Genomic DNA, 25,324 nt, shown 5'->3' on the forward strand with positions numbered 1-25,324 from the left:
TCATTCTTGATGGTATAACCTTAACATTTACAACTAGATGAAGGTTTCATTTTTGGAATAATAAATTTCCAGAGTAGTTTTAAAAGTTATATCAAAAATTACTGATTTGGTTATACTATTACAAATACATAAACAGTTAACTTACTAAACCTCACAATAATTTCATAATTAACGTGTTTATATGTGGACAATTTTTTTTGCTGTACAGTGCTTTGTTGGAAGGAGAAAAGCAATCATTTCCTTAATAACAATTTAAACAATTTATTTAACTAAAACAATAACATTATAGCATCTGTATCCATGTTTGTTAACTGATGTGGTTCAACATTAAAAAAAAAAAACCTTAGACTGAGTTTTAGCACATGTGAAAAACTTAAAACAAATCCTTATTTACTGATGAATATCCTTTGGACTATAATGTAACTCAAATAAGAACTACCTTTAGAAAGGTTTTTCCTTCCAAAGCATTTTTTTTAATCCAATTCAAATCAAAGAAATCCGATTTAAATTTTTTAAAAATCTAATTTTTGGGGTTTGTTTGTTTTTAATCATTTATTTATATCCACCCTGAATAGCAACCTAAACCCTTATTCCTTCTGCTTCTAGCTGGCTTCAGCTCTCGATATGCCTCTGCTTCGCATCAATCAAGCCAACAGCCCCGACCTTCTGAGCGTATCTCAGTATTATTCGGGTGAATTGGTTTCCTACGTAAGAAAGGTAGCAACTTCCTCCTAATCCTGGTTTTTAAAAAGGGAGGGTGGATATTTGCTTTTGTTTTACACCTAAAGAGAGCAGAGCTGTTACTAAACCTGTGTCTGTTCTTCCTGGGATTTGCCTGGGGGGGAAAGGTTTTGCAGATCATCCCCGAGAGCATGTTCACATCCCTCCTGAAGATCATAAAACTGCAGACTCACGACATCATCGAAGTGCCTACCCGCCTGGACAAAGACAAGCTGCGGGATTATGCCCAGCTTGTACCGCGATATGAGGTGCGTCGTAGCTTTAAGAGGTCAGGGACGCTGGAGGAACCGGGTTGATAGGAACGAGAGGCACAACAAATTGTTGCAGCGTGGAGTTATCCTCTTCAGGGCTCCGTTCTGTTCCGCTCCCACTCAGTTTTCCTTTCTCCTCCCACATAAGTCAACTGGTGCCGTGGCTGCTGAAATAAAGGAGGTTTTTCAGCAGAGCTGATACGAGCTCCCCAGGCAGGAAGCCCTCAAACCCAGCCCACCGATACTTTTTGATGATGTCTCGTGAAACCACCCTGGGACTCTGTAAAAAAAGCACTCTGTAAATGGAATAACTAATTTCATCATCATCATATAATTTATTATACCCCGCCCATTTGCCTGGGTTTCCCCAGCCACTCTGAGGGGCTCCCAACCGAATATTAAAAACACAATAAAGCATTAAATATTAAAAACTAGCCTAAACAGGGCTGCCTTCAGATGTCTTCCAAAAGCCAGATAGTTGTTTATTTCCTTGACATCTGATGGGAGGGCATTCCACAGGCGGGCACCACTACCGAGAAGGCCCTCTGCTGTGTTGTGTTTTGTTTTTATTTAACATGTTGGGAAGGAGGGGAAGCGACCATTATTTGCCCTACTATAGTTGTTGCTTTTTTAACTGCTAGCTTCTCCTCCTGTCCCCAAAGGTCGCTAAGCTTACACATGCCATCTCGATCTTCACAGAAGGCATTCTGATGATGAAAACGACACTGGTCGGAATCATCAAGGTAATCGTTTTGCATTGCATCAGGCTGGAGAAAACTAGAAAGCTGTGGCTCCCCTAAGACAGCTGCAGAGTGCGGCAAGGCAAGAATAGGCCTTTTCGGTGGTGGCTTCCATGGGATGCTCTCCCCAATGAAGCATGCCTGGTGCCATCACTGTCAGCTTTTAGGTGCCAGGCTAAAGCTTTTCCGCTTGCTGCAATGCCAGGGCCCACTCTTTCCATAGGACAAGTAGGACAAGCACTTTTAGGAACTATATTTCTGAGCATTTGGTTGTAAACCACTGCCAAGTTGTATACAGTGGTACCTCGGGTTACAGATACTTCAGGTTACAGACGTTTCAGGTTACAGACTCTGCTAACCCAGAAATAGTACCTCGGGTTAAGAACTTTACTTCAGGATGAGAACAGAAATTGTGCTCCGGCAGCAGCAGGAGGCCCCATTAGCTAAAGTGGTGCTTCAGGTTAAGAACAGTTTCAGGTTAAGAACGGACCTCCAGAATGAATTAAGTTCTTAACCCGAAGTACCACTGTATTATGGATTTACAAGCCGACAAGCGCTTATAACAAACAATGGAAGCATTTCTGAGAAGCAGCTGTGCTCCGACTGGGAGGAGGAGGGATCTGGAGGCTGATGGGGTAACAGGGCTTAGTGAGTGGGGGGAGTCTCTGGCAGAATCGGAGGCAGAAGCTGAAGTAGCTGAGGCAGAAGTTGAAGTAGGAGAGAAAGACGGAGTTGAGTCCAGCTGGTGAAGAGGCATGGGTGTCTCCCTCTTCTGCTGCAACTACCGTGTTTTTCGTTCTATAGGATGCACACGACCATAGGACGCACCTAGTTTTAGAGGGGGAGAACAAGTAAAACAAATTCTCTCCCTCTCTGCGCAGCGCCCCTTCCATTTCTCCTCCCGCTTCGCTAAAGGGGCGCTGCGCAGAGGGGGAAAGCTGCGGAGCGCCTCTCCAGCAAAGCGAAGCCAGGAGAGCAAGAGGGATCTGTGCGCACCGACCCCTCTCGCTCTCCAGGCTTCAGCGAAAGCAACATGAAGCCTCCGGAGCGCAGCGGGAACACTCCCGCTGCGCTTCGGAGGCTTCGCGTTGCTTTCGCTGAAGTCATGCAGCCTGCATTCGCTCCATAAGACGCACACACATTTCCCCTTAATTTTTGGAGGGGGAAAAGTGAGTCTTCTAGAGCGAAAAATACGGTAATTCCTCTGGTGTCCCAGAACCAGGAGAGGCATGAAAAGGGCAGAGGAGAAGTTAGCTTCACGCAGGCACAGTCTCAGATCGCTTGGGGGGGAAACCCTGGAGAGGAGGAGACTTAGATGGCTGTGGGGAGGCAGGGTCCTTGAGTGTCAGCAACTGCTTCATGGGGGCCAGACCTGCCATAGGTGAGTTGCTGTGCTGGTTAGGCCTGACTCCTGTTTTCGTTAATAAAGAATTAACTCCAAATTGCTCTGTGTGATTACTGCCGGCTTGCTCCTGTCACACGGCTACAAGGTTTTGCATTGACATTCGTAGGAAGTATGTGGGGTTTTGTACATAATGTCTTCTGTCTTTGTTTTCTCACCTTAGGTGGATCCCAAACAGCTGCTAGAAGATGGTATAAGGAAAGAGTTGGTGAAACGAGTGGCGCTAGCACTGCACAGAGGGCTTATCTTCAACCCCAGAGCTAAGGTGCCAAACACATCCCTCAATTTCCCCCATTTTTCTTTCCTTCCCTACATCCACTTGCCGTGGCCAGTTGCTATTACAGTTATATGCATGCTTCCTTCCTTCCTTTGCTTGCTTATATTTTATTTTCAGATTTGGGCTCTGCTCTCAAGATTGGTTTGCATGCCACGACAAAACGTGGTCAAGAGAAACCACGGTTTACTGTGAGCAAGCTGAGTGCTTGTGGATGCAGCTCAGATTGCCCTCGTTTGACTCCTTCGCTCCAAGCAGGAACCAGAGTTCTGACTTAGTGTTGTGTGCAAACCACAGTTTGGAGAGTTTCTCTCCAAATTACCTAAGATCCAAGAAAAAACCTAGCTTCCTCCTGTGGTTTGTTTGGAGAGAAGAAAACCATGGGTGTCAAGAGTTTGTGTAGGCTATAGTTCCCTGTGACAGGCGCTACAGAAACTCTCGCTTAAATTGCATTTGTTACTTTGGTGTCTAAATCTTTTCTCTGTCCCCTGTCCCAACCTTGCTGATTACAAAAAAAAAAAAAAATGATGAACTGTAAGAGAAATAAATGCTGGGTGTCATTTTCATTTTCTTCCCTCTTTCCACAGCCCAGTGAACTCATGCCCAAGCTGAAAGACATGGCAGCCACAATGGATGGGTTCCACCGCTCTTTTGAGTATATCCAGGATTATGTCAACATCTACGGCTTGAAGATTTGGCAGGAAGAGGTGTCCCGGATTATCAATTACAATGTGGAACAGGAGTGCAATAACTTCTTGAGGACCAAGGTACAAGTCATTCTTGGCAATGAGCTTCATAACTGCTCATAATCTGAGCAGTTCGAAAATAATGACGCCACACAAACCCTTTTTTTAATGTGTTTGATCCTACAATCAGCTCCACTTGCAGATTTAGCGATAAGGGGTGGAGTGCCCGGAAAGATATAGAGTTGGAATCCAAGTATTGGTTGCACTGTGACCACAATGCAAGCCAGCCCAGGACAGTTTGCTTGTGCACCAGTGAAAGATTTAGAATCGGGCTCTTAGCTTCAGAACCTAGGGAGCTTCCTTTACTCTGCTGGCCCATCCAGCTAAGTGTTGTTGTAATGGGAATTGGGGTTGCTTGTGCGTAAACTGCAAACTGCTCCAAGCTGGTCGTATAGCTAAACCTTTCCCTGGTTTGACAGCCCTTACAACGCGACTGTCTTAGTCACTGGCAGAATCCGTGAGTGGGCGTCTCCTAAACTTCCTCCAACATAGAAATTCTTTGACGCCAAGTCTCCTCCTAGATTCTCTGCGCAGAAGCCTTCTGCGCAGCGTGGGCGTGCCAAGCGGAGGTCCTGTTCTCTCTCCGCTGATTTCACTGGAAGAGTCTCGGAGCCTCCCCTCCGCAGTATTCTCAGTCTCCCCTTTCTCCCTGGTGTCCCCTGGATTTCCTTCCCCAGCGGAAGCTCTCTCTCTCGCTAGTTCCCTCCCCTGCATCATTGGAGCGTCTTACCTCTCCTCTTGCCTCTGATGGCAGTTCCCTGACAGTTGTCTACGCCAGGGATGGGGAAACGGTGGCCCTGCAGATGTTGCTGGACTCGAGCTCCCATCAGCTCCAGCCAGCGTTGCCAGTAATCAGGGACGATGGGATTTGTAGTCCCAACAGCATCCAGAGAGTCGCAGGCTCCCGATCCCTGGTGGTCTCCACTGACTAGGAAGCAGGCACCTTCCCGGAGGCAGGGATCTTTCCCAGCTCTGTTTGGGACATGCAAAAGCAGATTCTCTAGAGCCCTTCCCCAGTTAGTCTGTGTTGTTCCAGTTGCTATTTCCAGATACCTGCAGCAAACCACTGTGCAAGACTTACTGGGCAGAGGAGGGAAGGGTGATAGGCGAAGCTGAAGATGACTTGCTGTTTTGTTGTTGATGGTACATCCTGAATGGATTTCAGGCACCAGTAGAGGGCAGCAATCTGATTTAGGACTGGTGTTCCACCTCATCCGAAATGAAGAAGGTCTACTAGGCATATCTTGCTGAGGGGCACCCAAAATACAGTGGTACCTTGGGTTATAGACTCTTCAGGTTACAGACGCTTCAGGTTACAGACGCTTCAGGTTACAGACTCCGCTAACCCAGAAATAGTACCTCAGGTTAAGAACTTTGCTTCAGGATGAGAACAGAAATCGCACGGCGGCAGCGGGAGGCCCCATTAGCTAAAGTGGTGCTTCAGGTTAAGAACAGTTTCAGGTTAAGAACAGACCTCCAGAACGAATTCAGTTCTTAACCCGAGGTACCACTGTACAGAACGATCGCTGCACAAAGGCAGATGTAATAGCAACATGGGGTGGTATCCAGCTAATATGTTCCTTCAGTGCAATGATTTCCAAAATGGAACCTACCCCCTTTCTCCTCTCCTCTCCCCCAAATCTGCTCTGTGGGGTTGAGGGAAGCCCCAGAACAAATCGAAGCGTGTGGCATAGGGCGGGGAAAGTCTTTTGCACAAGCAAAAATCCTTCTACTGATGGAACGCATTGGATACAAGCCATGGTGTTTTGAACCTCAAAGCAAAACCGTTTTGTAAAATACCATACCACTAATAATGCCGTAGTTGTTTTCATCGTTGTAATGAGAGACAGGCCTTAAGAGTTACTTCTGACCTGCGTATCTTTCAGATCCAGGACTGGCAAAGCATGTATCAGACCACACATATCCCAATACCAACATTCGCACCTGTGGATGAATCTGCTACCTTCATTGGCCGGCTCTGCCGAGAGATCCTGAGGATCACAGACCCAAAGTGAGCGTCGTGTGCAGCTTGCATATTGTTGTCCAGGTTTCTGAAAGCCTGGCATTTGCATAAACGTATTAAGAAAAGTTTGGGATGAACATTTACCCACCAGAATTGTGGGGGAGGGGGGAGGAGACATGGGAAAGATAAGGACTTAGGCATAGAAGTTTCATGGAAGCCTCTCCATCCTCTTTGCCTCTTGCAGAAGCGCCTGCTACATTGACCCCCTGAACACCTGGTACGATCTGCGAACGCACCAGGAAGTGTCCAACAGCCGCCTCTTTTCCGAAATCCAGGACACCCTCGGCACCTTCGGCCTGAATGGTCTCGACAGGCTTCTCTGCTTCATGATTGTGAAAGAGCTGCAGGTAACCCAAGCGTAGGGTGCTCCAGGAGTTGAGCAAAAGCAGACCAGTGCCTGGGGAGGTGCAATTCCAGCATCTTGGGGAGAGAACTGCCCTCTGTCCTTTTGGATTTGCCCAATTTTCCCATGCCATGCTTAGTTACGCTACCTTCAGCAAAAACAAGAAAATGGCCTTTAGTCACCCTTTGATTGCTTACTATGATGTTGTTAGGTTGTTCATCACCTAGCATGGCAAGAACGCCTTGACAATTCTTACTTAATACTACCATTTAGCAATCCATCGCTTTATAAGCCATAGGTCCATGTTGGCTAATATTGTCTCCCAGCACGTCATATATCTTGGGACAGGGATATTTCCCAGCGCTTTCTCAATCTGATTCTTCTAATTCAGTGCTTATAACAAAGGACACTATGTACCGTATTTTTCACTCTATAGGACGCAGTTTTTCCCCTCCAAAAATTAAGGGGAAATGTGTGTGCGTCCTATAGAGCGAATGCAGGCTGCGCGGCTAAGCCCAAAGCCAGAACAGGGAGACGGAGCGCTGCGCAGCGCTCCGTCTCGCTGTTCTAGCTTGGGAATGGCTGCGCAAAGCCTCCGCAGGGCAGTGGGGTGCCTTCACCCTGCTGCCCTGTGGAGGCTACAAAGGCTGTCCCTGAAGCCTCAAGCCTTTGGAGTGCAGCAGGACCTCGCGCTCCAAGGGCTTTGGGTCAGCAAAAGGAACCCGAAGCCTTTGGAGCGCAGCGCGACGTCCCGCTGTGCTCCAAAGGCTTCAGGGATCTTAGAGGCTGGCGGTGGGGGAAAGCAGCGCTTCCCCCCACCGCCAGCCCCACAAGCTCGGGGGGCAGCGGCAAGGCCATCGTCTCCTGCCGCACCGCCCCCTTTGAGAACCACTACTCTAATTGGGCATGTTTGGGTTGGAATTGTGGGCCTTTTTCGCGCATGGCTTCTGCTCAGCCTCTGAGCTATGGCCACTCACAATCATCTCTGTGCCAATGCAAAGCTGCACATTCAAGGGGGGTGAGATCAGCATAGGGCATGGACAGGGGACCTGTAACCTTCCATATGCTTTTGGACTCCCAACTCCCTTCAGCCGCAGTCAGCATTTCCAATGGTATGGAGGGATAAGAATTGCAGGCAAGGTAAAGGACCCCTGGGCGGTTAAGTCCAGTCAAAGGTGACTGTGCGTTTGCAGCGCTCATTTTGCTTCAGGCCGAGGGAGCCGTCCACAGACAGCTTTCTGGGTCATGTGGCCAGCATGACTAAACCACTTCTGGCGCATGGAGGACCGTAACAGAAGTCAGAACACGCAGAAACACCGTTTACCTTCCCGCCGCAGCGGTACCTGTTTTATCTACTTGCACTGGTGTGCTTTCGAACTGCTAGGTTGGCAGGAGCTGGGACAGCAGCAGGAGCTCACCCTGTTGCAGTGATTCGAACCGCCGACCTTCCGATCGCCAAGCTCAAGAGGCTCAGTAGTTTAGACTGCAGCGCCACCCACGTCCTATGAGAGTTGCAGTCAACATCTGAAGGTCCACAGGTTCCATTCCTGCCATAAGACAGTATATAGCTATTGGCAAAACCTATTGGTGTTTCACAACTTTCTGACTAGTTGCAAGACCTTAGCCAGACCTAGCAAAGTAAACGCAGAATCCACAGAAGCAACTGGCGACTTGACTGCAGACAGGATGGACGAAGCAGGAACCAGGAACTTGTAGTTAGGTGTTTATTATATACAGTGGACTATTTACAGGAACAGAACACGGATCTTTTGCTAGCTTTCTCTTAAACGACTCACAACTCCTACACTCAAATTTGTACTAGGTCACATTCCAGTTAGTAGGCCATTAATTATCACTCCCTTGGGAGAGCTTGACCAATCAAGGAGCTATCTCTATGCCTTCTGTATCACCAGGCAGACTTACTCCTTCACATGACCTTTTGGCTGTCTGCCAAATCTTAATTGCCTCTATGTGAGTAGCTGCACGTATTCAGATTCCCAACAATAGCCTCTTGTCTTGGGTATACATTGCTCCAGATGTGCAGCGGGCATGTGCATTACCTGGGATCGGAGCTCCTTCCATGTATCTCACAGAAGGACTGAGTGATTCTGCTTTCATGGGCTGCTCTCCTCTCTCTTTCCAAAGCCTGCGTAGCCAGAGTTGTTGGATCTGTCAATTTGAGGGAGGAGGCACGGAAATTGAATCGCCTTCCAGCCGCTCCAGCAGCATATCTCTATTCCCCCACACCCAGAAATGCAAGAAGGGCTTTTAATCTTGCTAGTAGTTCAGCCTTGCCCTCACTGGTTCTGGAAGGCTCCTATAGAAGGGTCCCGTATGAACAGAGACTTTGCGCCTGCCCATCAGGGGAAATAGGAAGCCCCGAACATATATATTTTAGATGTCCTTTTTATGTTGAGATCCGTAGAGACACCATTGATCCTTTGCTGAAGAGGCTCACCGATCTTTCAGACAAGTCTAAACTTAATTCTCTCCTCTTAGGCAAAGATCATAAGACGACCTGGCTGGTAGCCAGATTCTGCGCCCAGATTTGTAGGCACAGATCATCCTCTAGAATAAAATAGCTTAATAGGGAAATGCTGAAGTTGCCCTTTGGGGTGCCTCAGGGTCAATTTTTTATGGTAGCCCAAATCTCAGTTGTACAGGTGAATGTATATATCTCAATTTTAACTCACGAACTACTGCTGCAATCTGCTCCGATGGTATATTTTATCTTTTATCTAACGCTGTTTTTATTGTGTTCTGTTGTGTGAGCTGGTCTTTGACCGTAATAAATTATCTGTCTGAATCCCCTTCCAGCTAAGGACCAGGTGCCCAGAGTTGCTGCAATGGTGGGAGAGGATGGATCATGCCCTCAAGCTATAGGCGCTTTCTGGAACATTGGTTTCATTTGCCCATGAAGTAGACCTAGGAGCAGGGACGGCCTTTGGTAATCTTTCGTAAAATGGCGCCCAAAATTTGGCACCCTCAAAGGGATCTTTTTCAGTTATGGATCTTCTCAATTTCGCGCCCCCTCAGCTCAACGCCCTGTGTGAGAGAACCGCCTGCAGCGCCCTAAATCCAGCACCACTAGGAGAATAGGTCACTATTATCCCCATTTTGCAGAGTGGAGGACCGAGGCTTCAGTTTTCTAGGGCCTCTGCTCTGAGAAACTGAAGGCAGAACTTGTTTGCGTCTTTGCAACTTCTTATTACTATTTAAATTTGAGACTGGTGCTGATATGAATTGCTTTCTCATGCACACGCTTGAGTGGCGGACTTGCTCCAAAGGAGATCGTCAGCTGTGGCTTTAATTGTTCTTTTTGTTTTGCTTTAGAATTTCCTCAGCATGTTTCAGAAGACGGTGCTACGTGACAAAGGTGTACACGACGCCTTGAAATCTCTCACAAACGCCGTCAACCCTTTGAAGGGAATTGTGGGTAAGAATCCTTTCCACCAGAGTTCCAGGCTAGAAAACAGATTCTCAAGCGATGAATCGCTTGAGAAGTTTTCAGGAGCTTTGCAGGTGGGCTGCCGTTCTTCAAGGGGGTGACGAAAATCTTCAGGCTCTCACCTTCAGGCTTCTTTGCCCCACAGACCACTGGGAAACTGCTGAGGCTCCTGCTGGTCTGCTAAATATTTTTTCTTCCTGTTGCAGCCATTGGAATGAGCTGCGCTAGTTACCACACGATTTTCAACCGTATCTTTATTTCTTCTTTCGTTTCTTATATATTACATTTTATTGCATACATTTTATTGAATGCTGCTCGAACTGCAATAGAATAAAATGCAATACATGCAAAAGGAAAGGAAAAAAGCAACAAAAGTACTGCTAAAAGCCAGTATGGATATTTAATGCAAACTCCACAGACCACCTGAATGAAGCTTGCGGGCCACAGTTTAGGAATCACTGCATTCAGGAGTTGGAAGATAAAACCACAAGGGATGGTATCCTATCTATATACAGTGGTACCTCAGTTTATGAACTTAATCCGTTCCGGAAGTCCATTCTTAAACCGGAAGTCCGTTCTTAAACCAAAGCGTTCTTAAACCAAGGCGAGCTTTCCCATAGAAAATAGTGAGAAATGGATTAATCCGTTCCAGACAATGTAAAACAACCCCTAAAACAGCAGTTTAACATGGATCTTACTATCTAACAAGACCATCGATCCATAAAATGAAAACAATAATCAATGTTCTGTACTATAAGATAAATAAGACAGTATTGTAGATGATGAAAATTAAAAATATTTTTTTCTTACCTGAGCTGATAGTCATTAGAAGAAGAAGAAGAAGAGTTTGGATTTGATATCCCGCCTTTCACTCCCCTTCAGGAGTCTCAAAGCGGCTAACATTCTCCTTTCCCTTCCTCCCCCACAACAAACACTCTGTGAGGTGAGTGGGGCTGAGAGACTTCACAGAAGTGTGACTGGCCCAAGGTCACCCAGCAGCTGCATGTGGAGGAGCGGAGACGCGAACCCGGTTCCCCAGATTACGTGACTACCGCTCTTAACCACTACACCACACTGGCTCACAGAAAAACAAGCCATTCACAAAAATGAAAACAAGTCACACAAACAAAAATTCAAAAAAATAGCAAACACCAAATATCACCTCAGAACACTGTGGAAATGGAAGGCTTTAATTAATGATGTAGGGGGAATCAAATGAGCGGGGCAAGGGCAGAAGCGGGAGGGAAAAGGCTTAAAACAGGCATAGGCAAACTCGGCCCTCCTGATGTTTTGAAACTACAGTTCCCATCTTCCCTGACCACTGGTCCTATTAGCTAGGCATGATGGGAGTTGTCCCAAAACATCTGGAGGGCCGAGTTTGCCTATGCCTGGCTTAAAATAAAATGGGGAGGGGATGCAAACCAGCCGTGCAAAGGCAGAAGTGGGAGGGAAAAGGCTTAATTACTATGCGGGGACTCAAATTTGCTGCGTAACGGTGAAAACGGGAGCACGTTCGGCTTCCGGGACAAAGTTCAAAAACCGGAACCCCTTCTTCTGAGTTTGCACTGTTCGGGTTCCAAGGTGTTCGTGAACTGGGCTGTTCGTAAACCAAGGTACCACTGTATGTATTTATCTTACTGTTAATCACCTTTTGACATGATGGCAAATGCACAAGGGGGCAGGGGCGTAAGCGTCACAGTTTTCCAGGCTACAGATACCGTGGTCCGTGTGATTCCATGTAGGAAGGGAGGAAGCACAATTTGCAATGCCAACCCTTAAGGTGGATTCTGAGTAGCATGGAACCTGTAAAAAGGTAAAGGGACCCCTGACCATTAGGTCCAGTCGTGGCCGACTCTGGGGTTGTGGCGCTCATCTCGCTTTATTGGCCGGGGGAACCAGCATACAGCTTCTGGGTCATGTGGCCAGCATGACTAAGCCGCTTCTGGCGAACCAGAGCAGTGCATGGAAATGCAGTTTACCTTCCCGCCGGAGTGGTACCTATTTATCTACTTGCACTTTTGTGCTTTCGAACTGCTAGGTTGGCAGAAGCAGGGACTGAGCAACGGGAGCTCATCCCGTTGCGGGGATTCGAACCACCGACCTTCTGATCGGCAAGTCCTAGGCTCTGTGGTTTAACCCACAGCGCCACCCGCGTCCCGATGAAAACTGTACGCAGCCTAATAAAAACACGGAGGATTCCAATGATAGGGCTTTGTGTTTTTCCCCCTCCCTGTTTTCTTTATTGCAGCCAATTGTGTCAAGGTGTATTCCACAGCAGTCACCAAAACGCAGAGGATATGGCCTGCATACCTCGATGCGATTATGAAGGTACTTTTGTAATAATGTTCATTACACGTGGTGTAAGGTTACGATGTTCTCCCTGTCTGACTCCTCTACTTATTCTCCCAGCCTTTTGCCAGCCGTCGCCCAAGCTCTTCAAAGTCTTCCCCACCCCCGCCTTCTGCTAATCTATAGGATTATTTCTAATTGCATGGGTTTGTTTGTTTGTTGCAAAAACCTAAGCAGCCGTGAACGTGTCTAGCTACAGGGCCCTCGGTTGTTGTGCTCTGTCTGCAGGCTTTCCACGGGCACCTGGCTGGCCTCTGTGCAAGCAGGATGCTATGGTAGATGAGCCTTTGACTTCATTCAGCAGCCCTGCTCTTGTCTGGCTGCGATACTGCTGCAGAAGACCAAAATGGGGCTTGCTGGAAAGGCTGCGGAGAGAGACGCTCATATAACACCGGTCCTGAGAGACCTGCATTGGCTCCCAGTACCTTTCCGAGCACAATTCAAAGTGTTGGTGCTGACCTTGAAAGCCCTAAACGGCCTCAGCCCTGGATACCTGAAGGAGCGTCTCCACCCCCATCATGTAGTGATCAGGTGGGATTGCTATGAGGAATTACCGTATTTTTTGCACCATAACACTCACTTTTTTCCTCCTAGAAAGTAAGGGAAAATGTCTGTGCATGTTATGGAGGGAATACCTACGGGTGGCATGCCTACGGATTTTCCTCCTCTAAAAACTACGTGTGTGTTATGGTATAACAATACGGTATAACAAATATAGAGTAAGAAGAAGAAGAGTTTGGATTTGATATCCCGCCTTTCACTCCCTTTAAGGAGTCTCAAAGCGGCTAACATTCTCCTTTCCCTTCCTCCCCCACAACAAACACTCTGTGAGGTGAGTGAGGCTGAGCGACTTCAAGAAGTGTGACTGGCCCAAGGTCACCCAGCAGCTGCAGGTGGAGGCGCGGAGATGCGAACCCGGTTCCCCAGATTACGAGTCCACCGCTCTTAACCACTACACCACACTGGCCATCTGTGTCAGCAATGAAAGCATTGCGTTGACTGGGTTTAAACTATTTTGATATGATGTTTGATCAATCCACACCTCTGCTTCTTCAAATCCCACAACCCTCTGCATCTCTGGCCATTTCTTCTACTGTCCATTTCTCTTGCTTGACAAGTCACGTACACAGCCAGGTGCCAGTTGCTGCATCATGCATCCTGGGCTATGAAAGATAGTGGGTGGCTTCTTTGAAGTAGCCTTTCCGATGTGTTAATCTCAGGATGTCAATCTTAGGGCCTGGAAATAGTTTCACAGGAAGGTGATAAAGATGCCTATCTCCTTGCCCTCCTTCTTATATATATTGCTTGTTTATGATCTCCGGGGTTGCTGGATGCACTCCTTTGTAGTTCTGTTTTGTTTACCCCAGAAATATGCGTGCGTAATTAGTTTTGGTAGTCTAACTTTGTCCCCATGTGGGGCTTGTTGATATGCTCAGGAGAAATCTGATTGGTTCTTACGAACACTCTGTAAAAGTTCTTTTGTGAATAAAATGACCTGGGCCGAGGGGACAGACACAGATTATTATACGCACCCTTCCCAGAGTCTTGCTGGTTCAATCCTCTGTGTATTTTGTGTATTCTTATTAATCAGAGTTCAATCCTTCCTTTACTTTGAGAACGCCTCACCATCATTCAATCCAGACACTGAGGTCCAGCTCCAAGAGAGGTCCACTGGCTCCAAGAGCCAGTGTGGTGTAGTGGTTAAGAGCGGTAGTCACGTAATCTGGGTAACCGGGTTCGCGTCTCCGCTCCTCCACATGCAGCTGCTGGGTGACCTTGGGCCAGTCACACTTCTTTGAAGTCTCTCAGCCCCACTCACCTCACAGAGTGTTTGTTGTGGGGGAGGAAGGGAAAGGAGAATGTTAGCCGCTTTGAGACTCCTGAAGGGGAGTGAAAGGCGGGATATCAAATCCAAACTCTTCTTCTTCTTCCAAGGGCCTTCTGGCAGTTCCCTCACTGTGAGAAGTGAGGTTACAGGGAACCAGGCAGAGGGCCTTCTCGGTAGTGGCACCCGCCCTGTGGCAATAAGCAGCTATCTTCCTTTTAAATGACATCTGAAGGCAGCCCTGTTTAGGGAAGCTTTTAATGTTTAATGCTGTACTGTGTTTTTAATATTCGGTTGGGAGCAGCCCAAAGTGGCTGGGGAAACCCAGCCAGATGAGCGGGGTATAAATAATAAATTATTATTATATTATTATTATTATCTTCATGCATGGTGTAGTTGCACGTAGCTAAGCTCCTTTTGGGAAAAGGTGTTCCACATTACTTCCAAAATTATGCAGCTGTCTCTTCCACCCAATTCAGCTCTTGTTATCATTAGACTCAAATCTAAACAATAACCTTAAATGTAGAGACTCAGCATTTTTTCTGTTATCAGCAGCCTGATTAGCAATAGCCCAATACTGGAAACAGTCTGTAGAAATCCCCACTGGAATCTGGCCAGGTAATATTTGGAATGTGGCTGTCGGAATGCCTTACTCACCATAGAAGGGTAATTAATGGCACTTCAAAGGCTTGGCTTCAAATCTTTACAATTGAGACACAAGATATTTTTATTCCACCCATGACAGAAGAATCTGTGGAGAGGGTATTTGAATTGACGGTGCATAAATAAATGTATTGCTTCTGTACTGTGTACTGTGTAAGAAACTTAATAAGAATGGTACTGCTGGACAAGTTACTGTAGTTTGATGTTGTTCTTGTATGAGGCGTTCTCAGAGTAAAGGAAGGATTGAACTCTGATTAATAAGAATACACCCAGAGGCTTGAACCAGCAAGACTCTGGGAAGAGTGCATATAATAATCTGTCTCTCCACCCCCTGGCCCAGGTCGTTTTATTCACAAAAGAACTATTTACCGAGTGTTTGTAAGAACCAATCAAATTTCTTCTGAGCATTTCAACAAACCCCACGTGGGGACAAAGTTAAACTACCAGAACTAATTAAGCACACATATTTCTGGGGTAAACAAAGAACAGAACTACAAAGGAGTGTGTCTGGCAACCCCAGAGGTGATTGCCAGAACAGGCAATATACATGATAAGGAGGATGGCCAGGAAGGCAGCGATCATTATCACCTTCAGCTGAGATCTGTTTCCTGGCCCTAAGATTAACATCCTAAGATTAACATATCAGAAAAGCTACATCAAAGAAGCTTGCCCACTATCTTTGATGTACCAGGATGCATGCCTGGCGAAGCAAACTGGCAACTGGGCTGTGTACGTGACTTGTCAAGCAAGAGAAATGGACAGTAGAGGAAATGGCCAGAGATGCAGAGGGTTGTGGGATTTGATCAGAAATGATTGTCAAGGAATCAAACCCAGTCAACACAATGCATTCATCGTGAACACAATGGCTTGATGCATATTTTATAATTCCTCATAGTAATCCCACCTGACCCCACACTCTGGATATTTGCACTCATACACTTGAATTTACATGAAAACTGCTTTATTCGTGTGGCATAGGAATTCGTCCATTGTTGTTTTTTTCAAAATATAGTCCGGCCCCCCACAAAGTCTGAGGGACAGTGGACCGGCCCCCTGCTGAAAAAGTTTGCTGACCCCTTATAACCTCACCCCTTTTAACTGGTGCTTGGTAAACCCTACTTTGGAAAGACAAGATGTTTGCTGCAATGAAGTTTGTTTTTCACTCCTTCCTTGTGATGAGCTCCTTAAGTTCTTTCTTTCTTTCTTTCTTTCTTTCTTTCTTTCTTTCTTTCTTTCCTTCCTTCCTTCCCCAGGTTGGCCAGATGCAGATTCTGAGACGGCAGATCGCCAACGAACTTAACTATTCCTGCAGATTCGACTCCAAGCATTTAGCAGCTGCATTGGAGAACCTTAATGAGTAAGAATCAAAGCTCCTTGAGGATCACTGGCTGGTGTCGCCAGGATGATAATGGCCTGTGCCATTTTACAGGCAAAAATGGTTGCATGCAGAATGCGCTGCATTTTGGGATGGAACAAGGGCTGGGGGGGGGGGGCGGACCAGGTCACAGTTTCATAGACCCAAAACCCATTGGAGATTTCTTTGCATCCCACGTCCTGTGAATCGGGGAAAGGCTGTCAGCCCAAGATATTCTGGGTGAGATGCAATCCCCACCCAATTTTTTTGTAGCCAGAACCTGTTGCAAGGTCTATATTCAGTATCATTGAAAAGACTCTTACTTGTTTTGAAGATCCAACGGCATCTCAAGACAGCTTACAGTGAGGGGAGGATGAAATAAGGCTAATATTAAAAACTAGAGTTTTTAAAGTGCTGGTCCTAGCTGGGTGGGGTGGGGGAAAGGTTAATTTGAGGCAGCAAAATATCTTGGGCTGCTCACTCTTTCCCCATATAAAATTTGGTTAAAATCCATTGAAGAACAAAAAAATACTCTAAACCGTAAGGCTGCGGATTGTGGGAAAGGCGTCCCTATTGAAAGAGAACATTCTGATTCAGAGGTTCCCATTTTTAATTGCATACCAGAAAAAAGTCTCTCTTTTTTTGGTTAAAAATATAACCTTAAATGATCCAAAAAGAATCATAGAATCATAGAGTTGGAAGAGACCACAAGGGCCATCGAGTCCAACCCCCTGCCAAGCAGGAAACACCATCAGAGCACTCCTGACATATGGTTGTCAAGCCTCTGCTTAAAGACCTCCAAAGAAGGAGACTCCACCACACTCCTTGGCAGCAAATTCCACTGTCGAACAGCTCTTACTGTCAGGAAGTTCTTCCTAATGTTTAGGTGGAATCTTCTTTCTTGTAGTTTGGATCCATTGCTCCGTGTCCGCTTCTCTGGAGCAGCAGAAAACAACCTTTCTCCCTCCTCTATGTGACATCCTTTTATATATTTGAACATGGCTATCATATCACCCCTTAACCTCCTCTTCTCCAGGCTAAACATGCCCAGCTCCCTTAGCCGTTCCTCATAAGGCATCGTTTCCAGGCCTTTGACCATTTTGGTTGCCCTCCTCTGGACACAATCCAGTTTGTCAGTGTCCTTCTTGAACTGTGGTGCCCAGAACAGACCTCACCTGTTTATGGAAAGCAATTCGATGTTTCACGTATTTGGCATAACCGCTTCTCTGCCTGTTCTTGGGTGGGTGGGTGTTCAAAATAGCATTTGTGTTGTCGGTGAAACCCTCTCCTCCTTGGCTGACTCTTGTTTCCCTCCTGCCTTGCCACCCCCCACCCAAGCTGAGACTTTAGGAGGCTTCGTTTGCACATTTTCAAGCAGTGAGGACTAGATACCTGAGTTTTTGAGACAATGGGTACTACGCTTGTGGGTGCTGCGATCTCGCCTCCACAGCTTGCCTTTGTGAGTGATGGTTATTGAGAGCGGCTCTTTCCTTCCTGTTGCCCTTCTAGAGCAATCCTGGCTGACATAGAGGCCCATTACCAGGATCCCTCATTGCCTTACCCTAAAGAAGACAACACTCTTCTGTATGAGATCACAGCCTACCTGGAGGCAGCCGGAATTCACACCCCGCTGAATAAGGTGATGTGGTTTTCCTTTCATGAGAGAATCATTCCCTCTCACTTCCAGCATTCAGAGTGTGGGTCTCAAGGTTTGTGTAGTCTAAATGGAACTTTTTTTAAAAAAATAATCTTTATTAATTTAAATTACACACATATAGAAAGAATTTTCAATCTCATACTACAAAAAGAAAATTAAAATACAATTAAGAAAAAAGAAAATACATCAAAAAGAAAGAAGATAAAACAGATTTATGTGCATTAAAAAATACTTAATCTTCCTAATTAATACTTAAATAAACACTTAAATAAAAAAGACCACAAACGAGTCTTCCAATCATTGTACTGTATATACTGTTGTTGCTTTTCCCCACACAGTTTTATATTCTTTAATATTGTCCCTGTCTACTCCACAAACAGTATTTGTTGTGTTTACAAGTATCACTCAAGTTCTGCTAATATGGTGTGGTTGGTACAATATGATCTCATATAATCCTTAAATATTCTCCATTCTCCAAATATTTTCTGGTTCAATACTCCTCTAACTCTTCCCGTCAGTTTTGCTAGTTGTTAATATTCTAACGTGAGTATGGGACTTAACATGAAATGGAACTTAACATGTGAATGTGAGTGTTGTTAACTGTTAGTTGTAGTGCATTAAAAAAAATAATAATATTTTTGAACTTTGTGAGTTTATGGCCGGATACGCACGATACAGTTAGAGCACTATGATACCACTTCAAAGAGTCGTGGCTTCTTTAAACCGTAGGGTCAGTAATACAAAAATCCTAATAAAATAGATAATATTAATGTTTTCCTCTTCCTCCCATCTTTTTTTTTATTTCCTTTCTAGATCTACATAACTACAAAACGATTGCCGTATTTTCCCATCGTGAACTTTCTCTTTCTGATTTCCCAGTTGCCGAAACTTCAGTACAATAAAAACCTAGGTATAGTATAACTCTATTTTTCCTCTGCTCACCCCCTTGTTTTTTCATGAGCTAAGACTGTAAGCGTGGACAACTCACAAAGAGCTTTCATTTTAACTTCGGCAAGCTTGCAAGTATAACGGAATTCCCTTTCTTGTTCATTATGTCCACCTGTAAATGAACCTGCTTGCTTTGAGCTGCGTAATTTTCTTCTTAGGGAACCATTGGAAAGGTTGCGAGGGCCTCCGAATAATTGCTTCGCAGCTTTAATTGATCCACATTTTCAGAAGATACACTTACTGATTTACTTGAGGGCACCCTTATTTTAAAAAGGAAGGGGGGGGAGCCAGGAAGCTGTCTCTTATTGAGTCAGGCCATTGCAGCATCTAGATCTGTTTTGCTTACACTTTTTGACAGAGGCTTACAGGAAGAAATCTTTCACCCACCCACCGACCCACTCAAAGATAATAATAATGATTTGCTTCTTGTATCCCACACATCTGATTGGGTTCCTCAAGCCACTCTGGGTTGCTCCCAACAGAATACAGTGGTACCTCAAGTTACATACGCTTCAGGTTACAGACTCCGCTAACCCAGAAATAGTGCTTCAGATTAAGAACTTTGCTTCAGGATGAGAACAGAAATTGTGCTCCAGCGGCACGGCAGTAGCAGGAGGCTCCATTAGCTAAAGTGGTGCTTCAGGTTAAGAACAGTTTCAGGTTAAGAACGGACCTCCAGAACGAATTAAGTACTTAATAAAAATGCAATGGAACATTGCATATTGAAAACATCCCTATACCGTCATACCTCGGGTTGAAGTTGCTTCAGCTTGAGCGTTTTTGGGTTGCGCTCTGCGGTGACCCGAGAGTAACTGAACGCGTTACTTCTGGGTTTCGCTGCTCGCACATGCGCAGACGGTCAAAATGACGTCATGCGCAGAAGCGGTGAATCGCAACCCGTGCATGCACAGACGCGGGTTGTGTTCACTTCAGGATGCGAACGGGGCTCCCGAACTGACCCTGTTCGTATCCAGAGGTACCACTGTACAGGGTTGCCTTCAGATGTCTTATAAAAGTCAGGTAGTTGTTTATTTCATTGACATCTAGTAGGAGGGTGTTCCACAGGGCAGGGCACCCCGTCGCGGTGATTCAAACTGCCGACCTTCTGATCGGCAAGCTCTAGGCTCTGTGGTTTAACCCACAGCGCCACCCGCGTCCCACTGGCACCTGCCAGTAGCTTACCGCTATCTGCCCTGCCGGATAGTTTTCCTTTTCAGGATGACCAGAGGATGCAAATGGTTCCACGTAGGTGCCATCTTTATATCGCTTCACACGACGGCCGTCTTCAAGTAACAAGCCATTTGTTTTGGCCCAGCTGATAGTGGGATTTCCCCCATGTTGGTTTTGACAGCTAGGAAATGAATACCTGCTTCCCCCTGACCCACAAGGGGTGAGCCCCCACATAGAGAAGAATTCAGAGCGGCCTCCACAAGGTGGCTGGGTTTTTTTGGGTGCACCTTCCCTAAGAAATGTCTCCTCTTTCTCTGTTTTCCTTCAGGGATGGTGTGCAGGAAGCCGGCAGATCCCATTGACTGGCCGCCGCTGGTGCTGGGCTTGCTCACTCTGCTGAAGCAGTTTCACTCGCGGTACACCGAGCAGTTTCTGGCCCTGATTGGCCAGTTCGTTCGGTCAATGATGGAGCAGTGCACAAGGTACTCCTGCTGCTTAGCTAGGGCCAACCAATGTGGTTCTCTCCCAGCATTTGGACTACAGCTCCCATCATCCCTGACCCTTAGCCATGCTTGGCTGGGGTAGATGGGAATTGTAGACAAAGGCAGCTGGAAGGCACCAACCACGATGGCTGTCCTGAAGCATTTTCATAAGTTGCCTTATTTCATTAGCCCTGACTGTTGTGTAGGATAAAGGCTGAGGAGGATAGGCTTTAAAGTGTTTAAGCAGAACAGCGCAGAGGAGGGAAACCAAGATGATCTAGGGTCTGGAAACCAAGCCTGATGAGGAACAGTTGAAGGAACTGGGTATATTTAGCCTGGAAAAGAGGAGACTCTGAGGAGATGTTGTTGTTGTTTAGTCATATCCGACTCTTCGTGACCCCATGTCACAGTCCGCTTCATGGGCGATCGAAGTCCTGGCAGGGGATGTCAGGACCGGGGGCAAGATGGCAGGGTGGGAGCAGGAATGGGGGTCCAGGAGTCAGGAAGCCAGGAGTCTGAGGGTCAGGGAGCCTGGAGTCAAGAAGCTAAGGGTCCAAGGCTCAGGGAGCAAGGAGTCAGGAAGTCAAGGGTCTGAAGATCAGGAAGCAAGGAGTCACGAGTCAAGGGTTCGAGGAGCAAGGAGTCAAGGAACCGAACGCAGCAAGGTAGGGAACGTGATGCTGTGGCAAGAAGAAGAAGAAGAGTTTGGATTTGATATCCCGCCTTTCACTCCCTTTAAGGAGTCTCAAAGTGGCTAACATTCTCCTTTTCCTTCCTCCCCCACAACAAACACTCTGTGAGGTGAGTGGGGCTGAGAGACTTCAAAGAAGTGTGACTGGCCCAAGGTCACCCAGCAGCTGCATGTAGAGGAGCGGAGACACGAACCCGGTTCCCCAGATTACGTGACTACCGCTCTTAACCACTACACCACACTGGCTCTCAAAGAGCTGAAGGGAAATGCTGACCTTATATCCCTTCCCAGCTCTTGCCACCAGGTGCTGTGAGTTACCAATCAGCCTCACCTGTGAGGCCGCGCCTTGCCTCTACAGAACAAACTTAGGAAGGCCCCAGTACTGGTCACAGGGCCTGGCTTCTGCACGCACACCAGATACCCCATGGACCAGAGCACGCCAGGCACTCCTGTCTTCCACGGCCTCCCGCAGTTTGGTCAAACTCATGCTGGTAGCTTCGAGAACACCGTCCAACCAGCTTGTCCTCTGTCGTCCCCTTCTCCTTGTGCCCTCCATCTTTCCCAACATCAGGGTCTTTTCCAGGGACTCTTCCCTTCTCATGAGGTAGCCAAAGTATGATATGAGATATGATAGCCATCTTCAAATATCTCAAGGGCTGTCACATGGAACACGGAGCATGCCGGACTAGGTGGGCCACTGACCTGATTCAGAAGAGCTGTTCTTACGCTTGTGGGCTTCCTGTTGACCACCATAGGGAAACAGCATGTTGGACCAGATAGGCATTTGGGCTACACAGCAAGCCTATGCTTCAGTTTGTTTTAGGTTTTGTAAAACAACAGGACTTTTCCCACCTGGCCTGGGTGGGATTGACTCCAGCTACAAAAGCTGAGGCTGCTGAACAGACTCATGGACTGGGGTACTCTTTGAGGAAATTTTTTTGGGGGGTGGAGGTTATTGCTGTTATTGCTATTAATTTTTTTTAATTAATTGTTTATTTTTAGATCCATCTTAACGATTTATGGGGTTTGTGTACCTTTTGGTGTGTTCCGTTTTATTTTTCACGACTACTTTTGTTCTGTTCGGGGTTGTGTAAATCTCTCGATGTTGGGAGCTGCCTCAAGCGTGATTTGAACTATGGAAAGGCAGCATACAAATAAAATGAGGATAACTATGCCTTGTCCACAACAGTGTGACCACCTAATGATACTCTCTGTTGCTCCTGAACGATCCATCAAGGTTTTGGTTTTGTGTCTTGTCCACAGCCAGAAGGTCCCAGAAATGCCGGCCGATGTTGTAGGTGCCCTGCTCTTCTTGGAAGATTATGTTCGTTATACAAAGTTGCCGCGAAGGGTGAGTAAATAAAAGGTTTTGCTTTTCAGCTTAGAGATTGAAAGCACACAGAAAGCCCTGGAATAATTCTTTGCTGCGCATCCAGACTTTTGGGTTGCGTTTGTGCTTTGGATCAGACCTTGGTGTAAGTTGGACTTTCAAGACATGGGTCACAGGGAATGTGTTTTGCATGAGTACATTGTACTTCATTGCTATGGCTAGTGGTTGATGCAAATAAAGATCCTTCTGATCTGATCTGTTTTGTATGTAGACATTCCCAGAAGCTGGATGGCATCTCCAGCTGCAGGTGGGAAAAATCGGGTAGAAGGGCAGGAGATCAGGGATTGAGAATCTTTGGACCTCCATCATCCCTGACCATTGGTCATGGTGACTAGGGCAGATGGGAGTTCAGAGCCCCAACAGCACACATCCAGTAACTTGAATTCTGTGTGGAATTGTCCATTGAGAATTGAGTAGGCCTTAACCAGTTGAGAAGTAACCTCTTGACGACGGGGTAGTCCCTTATCAGCCAGGTAGAACGTATGAACTGGGTGACCCCAAGACATTTTGCCGCCTGAGGTAAAGGGCGAGATGGCATCCTCCCCCTCCATTCCTGTGCAACAACTGACTGGAAGGGCAGCTGAATCGAAGTTCACGGAACACCTAAAGGCCACAGGCCAGTTAAGAAGATACAAAGGCATCAGGAAGGTCTTCTTTCACATTCAGTAAAAGGAAAAGCAAATTGGACATCCGTGTGTATAATAACAACAACAACAATTTATTATTTATACCCCGCCCATCTGGCTGGGCTTCCCCACCTACTCTGGGCAGCTTCCAACAAAGATAAAAAATACATTAAAAATGAATCTTCTTGCATCCAAATGGTGTCGTTACCTGCATTCTTGAAGAATGATTTGGAACACATAATATGCCTTGCCTTGCTGTCTTTGAAATTATTCTAATTTTCTAATGCATCCCTAGCCCTTGTCCTATTTGTTTTGCGGAAGTTGTTTCCTGCAGAGTTTTTAAAACCAGTCTTGGGTTCTTCTCTTCCTCCAGGTAGTTGAAGCTCATGTGCCTAGTTTCATTTTTGATGAGTTTCGAACAGTTATGTGAATGCCAGAGGAAAACCAACAGGCCTGCTCAGGGATTCACTAAACAAGAACGCAAGAGCAGATGGGAGGAAGAGGAGGAAAATAGCGCATCGCTTCAGAAGCGGCTTTTGCAGAAGCATACTTATGCCTACGTTTATCTAACATAATAAACTGATACTAAACCAACTTTCCCCAGTCTGGTGCCCTCCTGCTGTTCTGGACTGCCGGCTCCCAGTGGCTGATGGGAGTTGTAGTCTGAAGCAGCTGGTGGACAGCAAGCTACACTAAACCTTTTAAGCAACCCCATTTAAAAATCATGACGTCCTGCTCAGCTGATGGTTGCATATGTGTATTTTGTACTTTTAACCTGCAATGTTGTACACTATTCCTTTATGTACAAAAATCATTCAGTTTATGTTCTTAGCAATTTGTGGACATAGAATGACTTTTTTGTATAGCGATTAAAAGAATGATATTGAAATAAGGAGCTCTGGAATATTTGAATAATCCAAAATGGTTTCCTTAACTTGGGGTTATCCTTTGGGCAGATTAAACACATGCAGAAAACCAATTGTGAGGCACACAACTGCTTTGATCATCCTTGAACCTTCCTGCCACACCAGTGTGACGCAGCACACCTTTTGAGAACCACAGGGTTCTTGTGGCCGGCACTAGAACCTTTTGACAGCTGAGACCCCTGCTAAACCAAGGTTAGATGCATTTCAGTTTACCGTATTTTTTGCTCCATAAGACGAACCTAGTTTTTAGAGGAGGAAAACAAGAAAAAAAATATTCTGAACGAAACAATGGATGTATGTGTCAGGGGTTCAGGAGCAGAGGCAAGGGCAAGGGAGGAAACAGAGAGCGAGGGGGAGGAGGCAGAAGAAAGGATGAGTGATGACGACGACCCGAGATCTCCGAGTCTTTCCAGTGAATCAGAGGATTCACAGAAAGGAGCACCAGTGGCCAGGGCAAGGGGGGAGCCTAGGGGGACACCCCAGGAGGAAAGGGCCAGAGGGGGCTCAGAGGGGAGCAGTTGGAAATCGGGACCAGCGTCACCAACAGAGAGCAGGGGAGAGGAAGGGCGTCAGGTATCAAGCGCTGGCAGCTCACAACAGGAGGGAGGGCACGAGTCAGGAGTGGCCACACCTCCATCGGGGAGCGAAGAAACGGTCAGACGGAAAGTGGAAGGTTGGGCGCGCGCGCCAAGTTCAAATGCACAGGAAGGTGGCGCAGTAAGCAGCCCGGAAAGGGAGCCAGGTCCTAAAGCCCGGCGCAAGGAGGCAGGAGGGTCCGGGGGGTCGGCGTCAGAAGAATCCAGGAAGGAAGAGACCCAGGGGGGCAGAGGGACCCAGAGAAGAACAGTCAGGCGGAAAATGTGGAGTAAGGCTAGGATATTAAGTTGGTGTACAAGGGGCGGAGACTCAGACGGAGCTTCGCCGGTCTAAGCCATAAGACGTAGAGTTGCACGCAGCAGCTGGAGAATGGAAACTGTAACTCAATAAAGACTTTTACAAAGTGATTGCTGGCTAGCGTGGTCCTCTGTGAGCTAGGATCTGGAAGCAGCTCTGACAGTAAGCTCCGTCTCCCGTTGTGGGCATCTACAGCCTCGCGGACAGAGGAGAAGGAGGGTGCCTGCGACTCAGCTCACGAACGGCAGACAATATGACGGCCGAACAGCAGATAGGAGAACTCAGAGAAGCAGTGACACGTCTGAATGCCGAAATACTTGCATCTAGGAAGAGAGAGGAGGACGCAGCTGCCGCCTACAGGGATCTCCAGGTCAGGTTGGA

The 25,324-nt window shown here is 46.7% G+C and overlaps 1 protein-coding gene across 1 annotated transcript in view; it reads left to right on the forward strand.

Annotated features, from left to right (window-relative positions):
• WASHC5 (WASH complex subunit 5) overlaps nucleotides 1-24,015 on the forward strand; it is a 47,971-nt gene extending 23,956 nt beyond the window's left edge. Inside the window, exons 15-29 of the mRNA XM_083516553.1 lie at nucleotides 607-717; nucleotides 849-989; nucleotides 1,655-1,735; nucleotides 3,298-3,399; nucleotides 3,996-4,175; nucleotides 6,041-6,165; nucleotides 6,362-6,524; nucleotides 9,854-9,956; nucleotides 12,217-12,296; nucleotides 16,059-16,162; nucleotides 17,669-17,798; nucleotides 18,630-18,726; nucleotides 20,263-20,416; nucleotides 22,371-22,458; nucleotides 23,497-24,015. Coding sequence (XP_083372679.1) covers nucleotides 607-717; nucleotides 849-989; nucleotides 1,655-1,735; nucleotides 3,298-3,399; nucleotides 3,996-4,175; nucleotides 6,041-6,165; nucleotides 6,362-6,524; nucleotides 9,854-9,956; nucleotides 12,217-12,296; nucleotides 16,059-16,162; nucleotides 17,669-17,798; nucleotides 18,630-18,726; nucleotides 20,263-20,416; nucleotides 22,371-22,458; nucleotides 23,497-23,553 — 1,716 coding nt within the window. The 3' untranslated portion in view covers nucleotides 23,554-24,015. The remainder of the gene's footprint in view (nucleotides 1-606; nucleotides 718-848; nucleotides 990-1,654; nucleotides 1,736-3,297; nucleotides 3,400-3,995; nucleotides 4,176-6,040; nucleotides 6,166-6,361; nucleotides 6,525-9,853; nucleotides 9,957-12,216; nucleotides 12,297-16,058; nucleotides 16,163-17,668; nucleotides 17,799-18,629; nucleotides 18,727-20,262; nucleotides 20,417-22,370; nucleotides 22,459-23,496) is intronic.
• Nucleotides 24,016-25,324: the final 1,309 nt, after the last annotated feature.

This window comes from Podarcis liolepis (genome assembly GCF_965112155.1).
Source record: "Podarcis liolepis genome assembly, chromosome: 8".
In the NCBI taxonomy this organism is placed as follows: domain Eukaryota; kingdom Metazoa; phylum Chordata; class Lepidosauria; order Squamata; family Lacertidae; genus Podarcis; species Podarcis liolepis.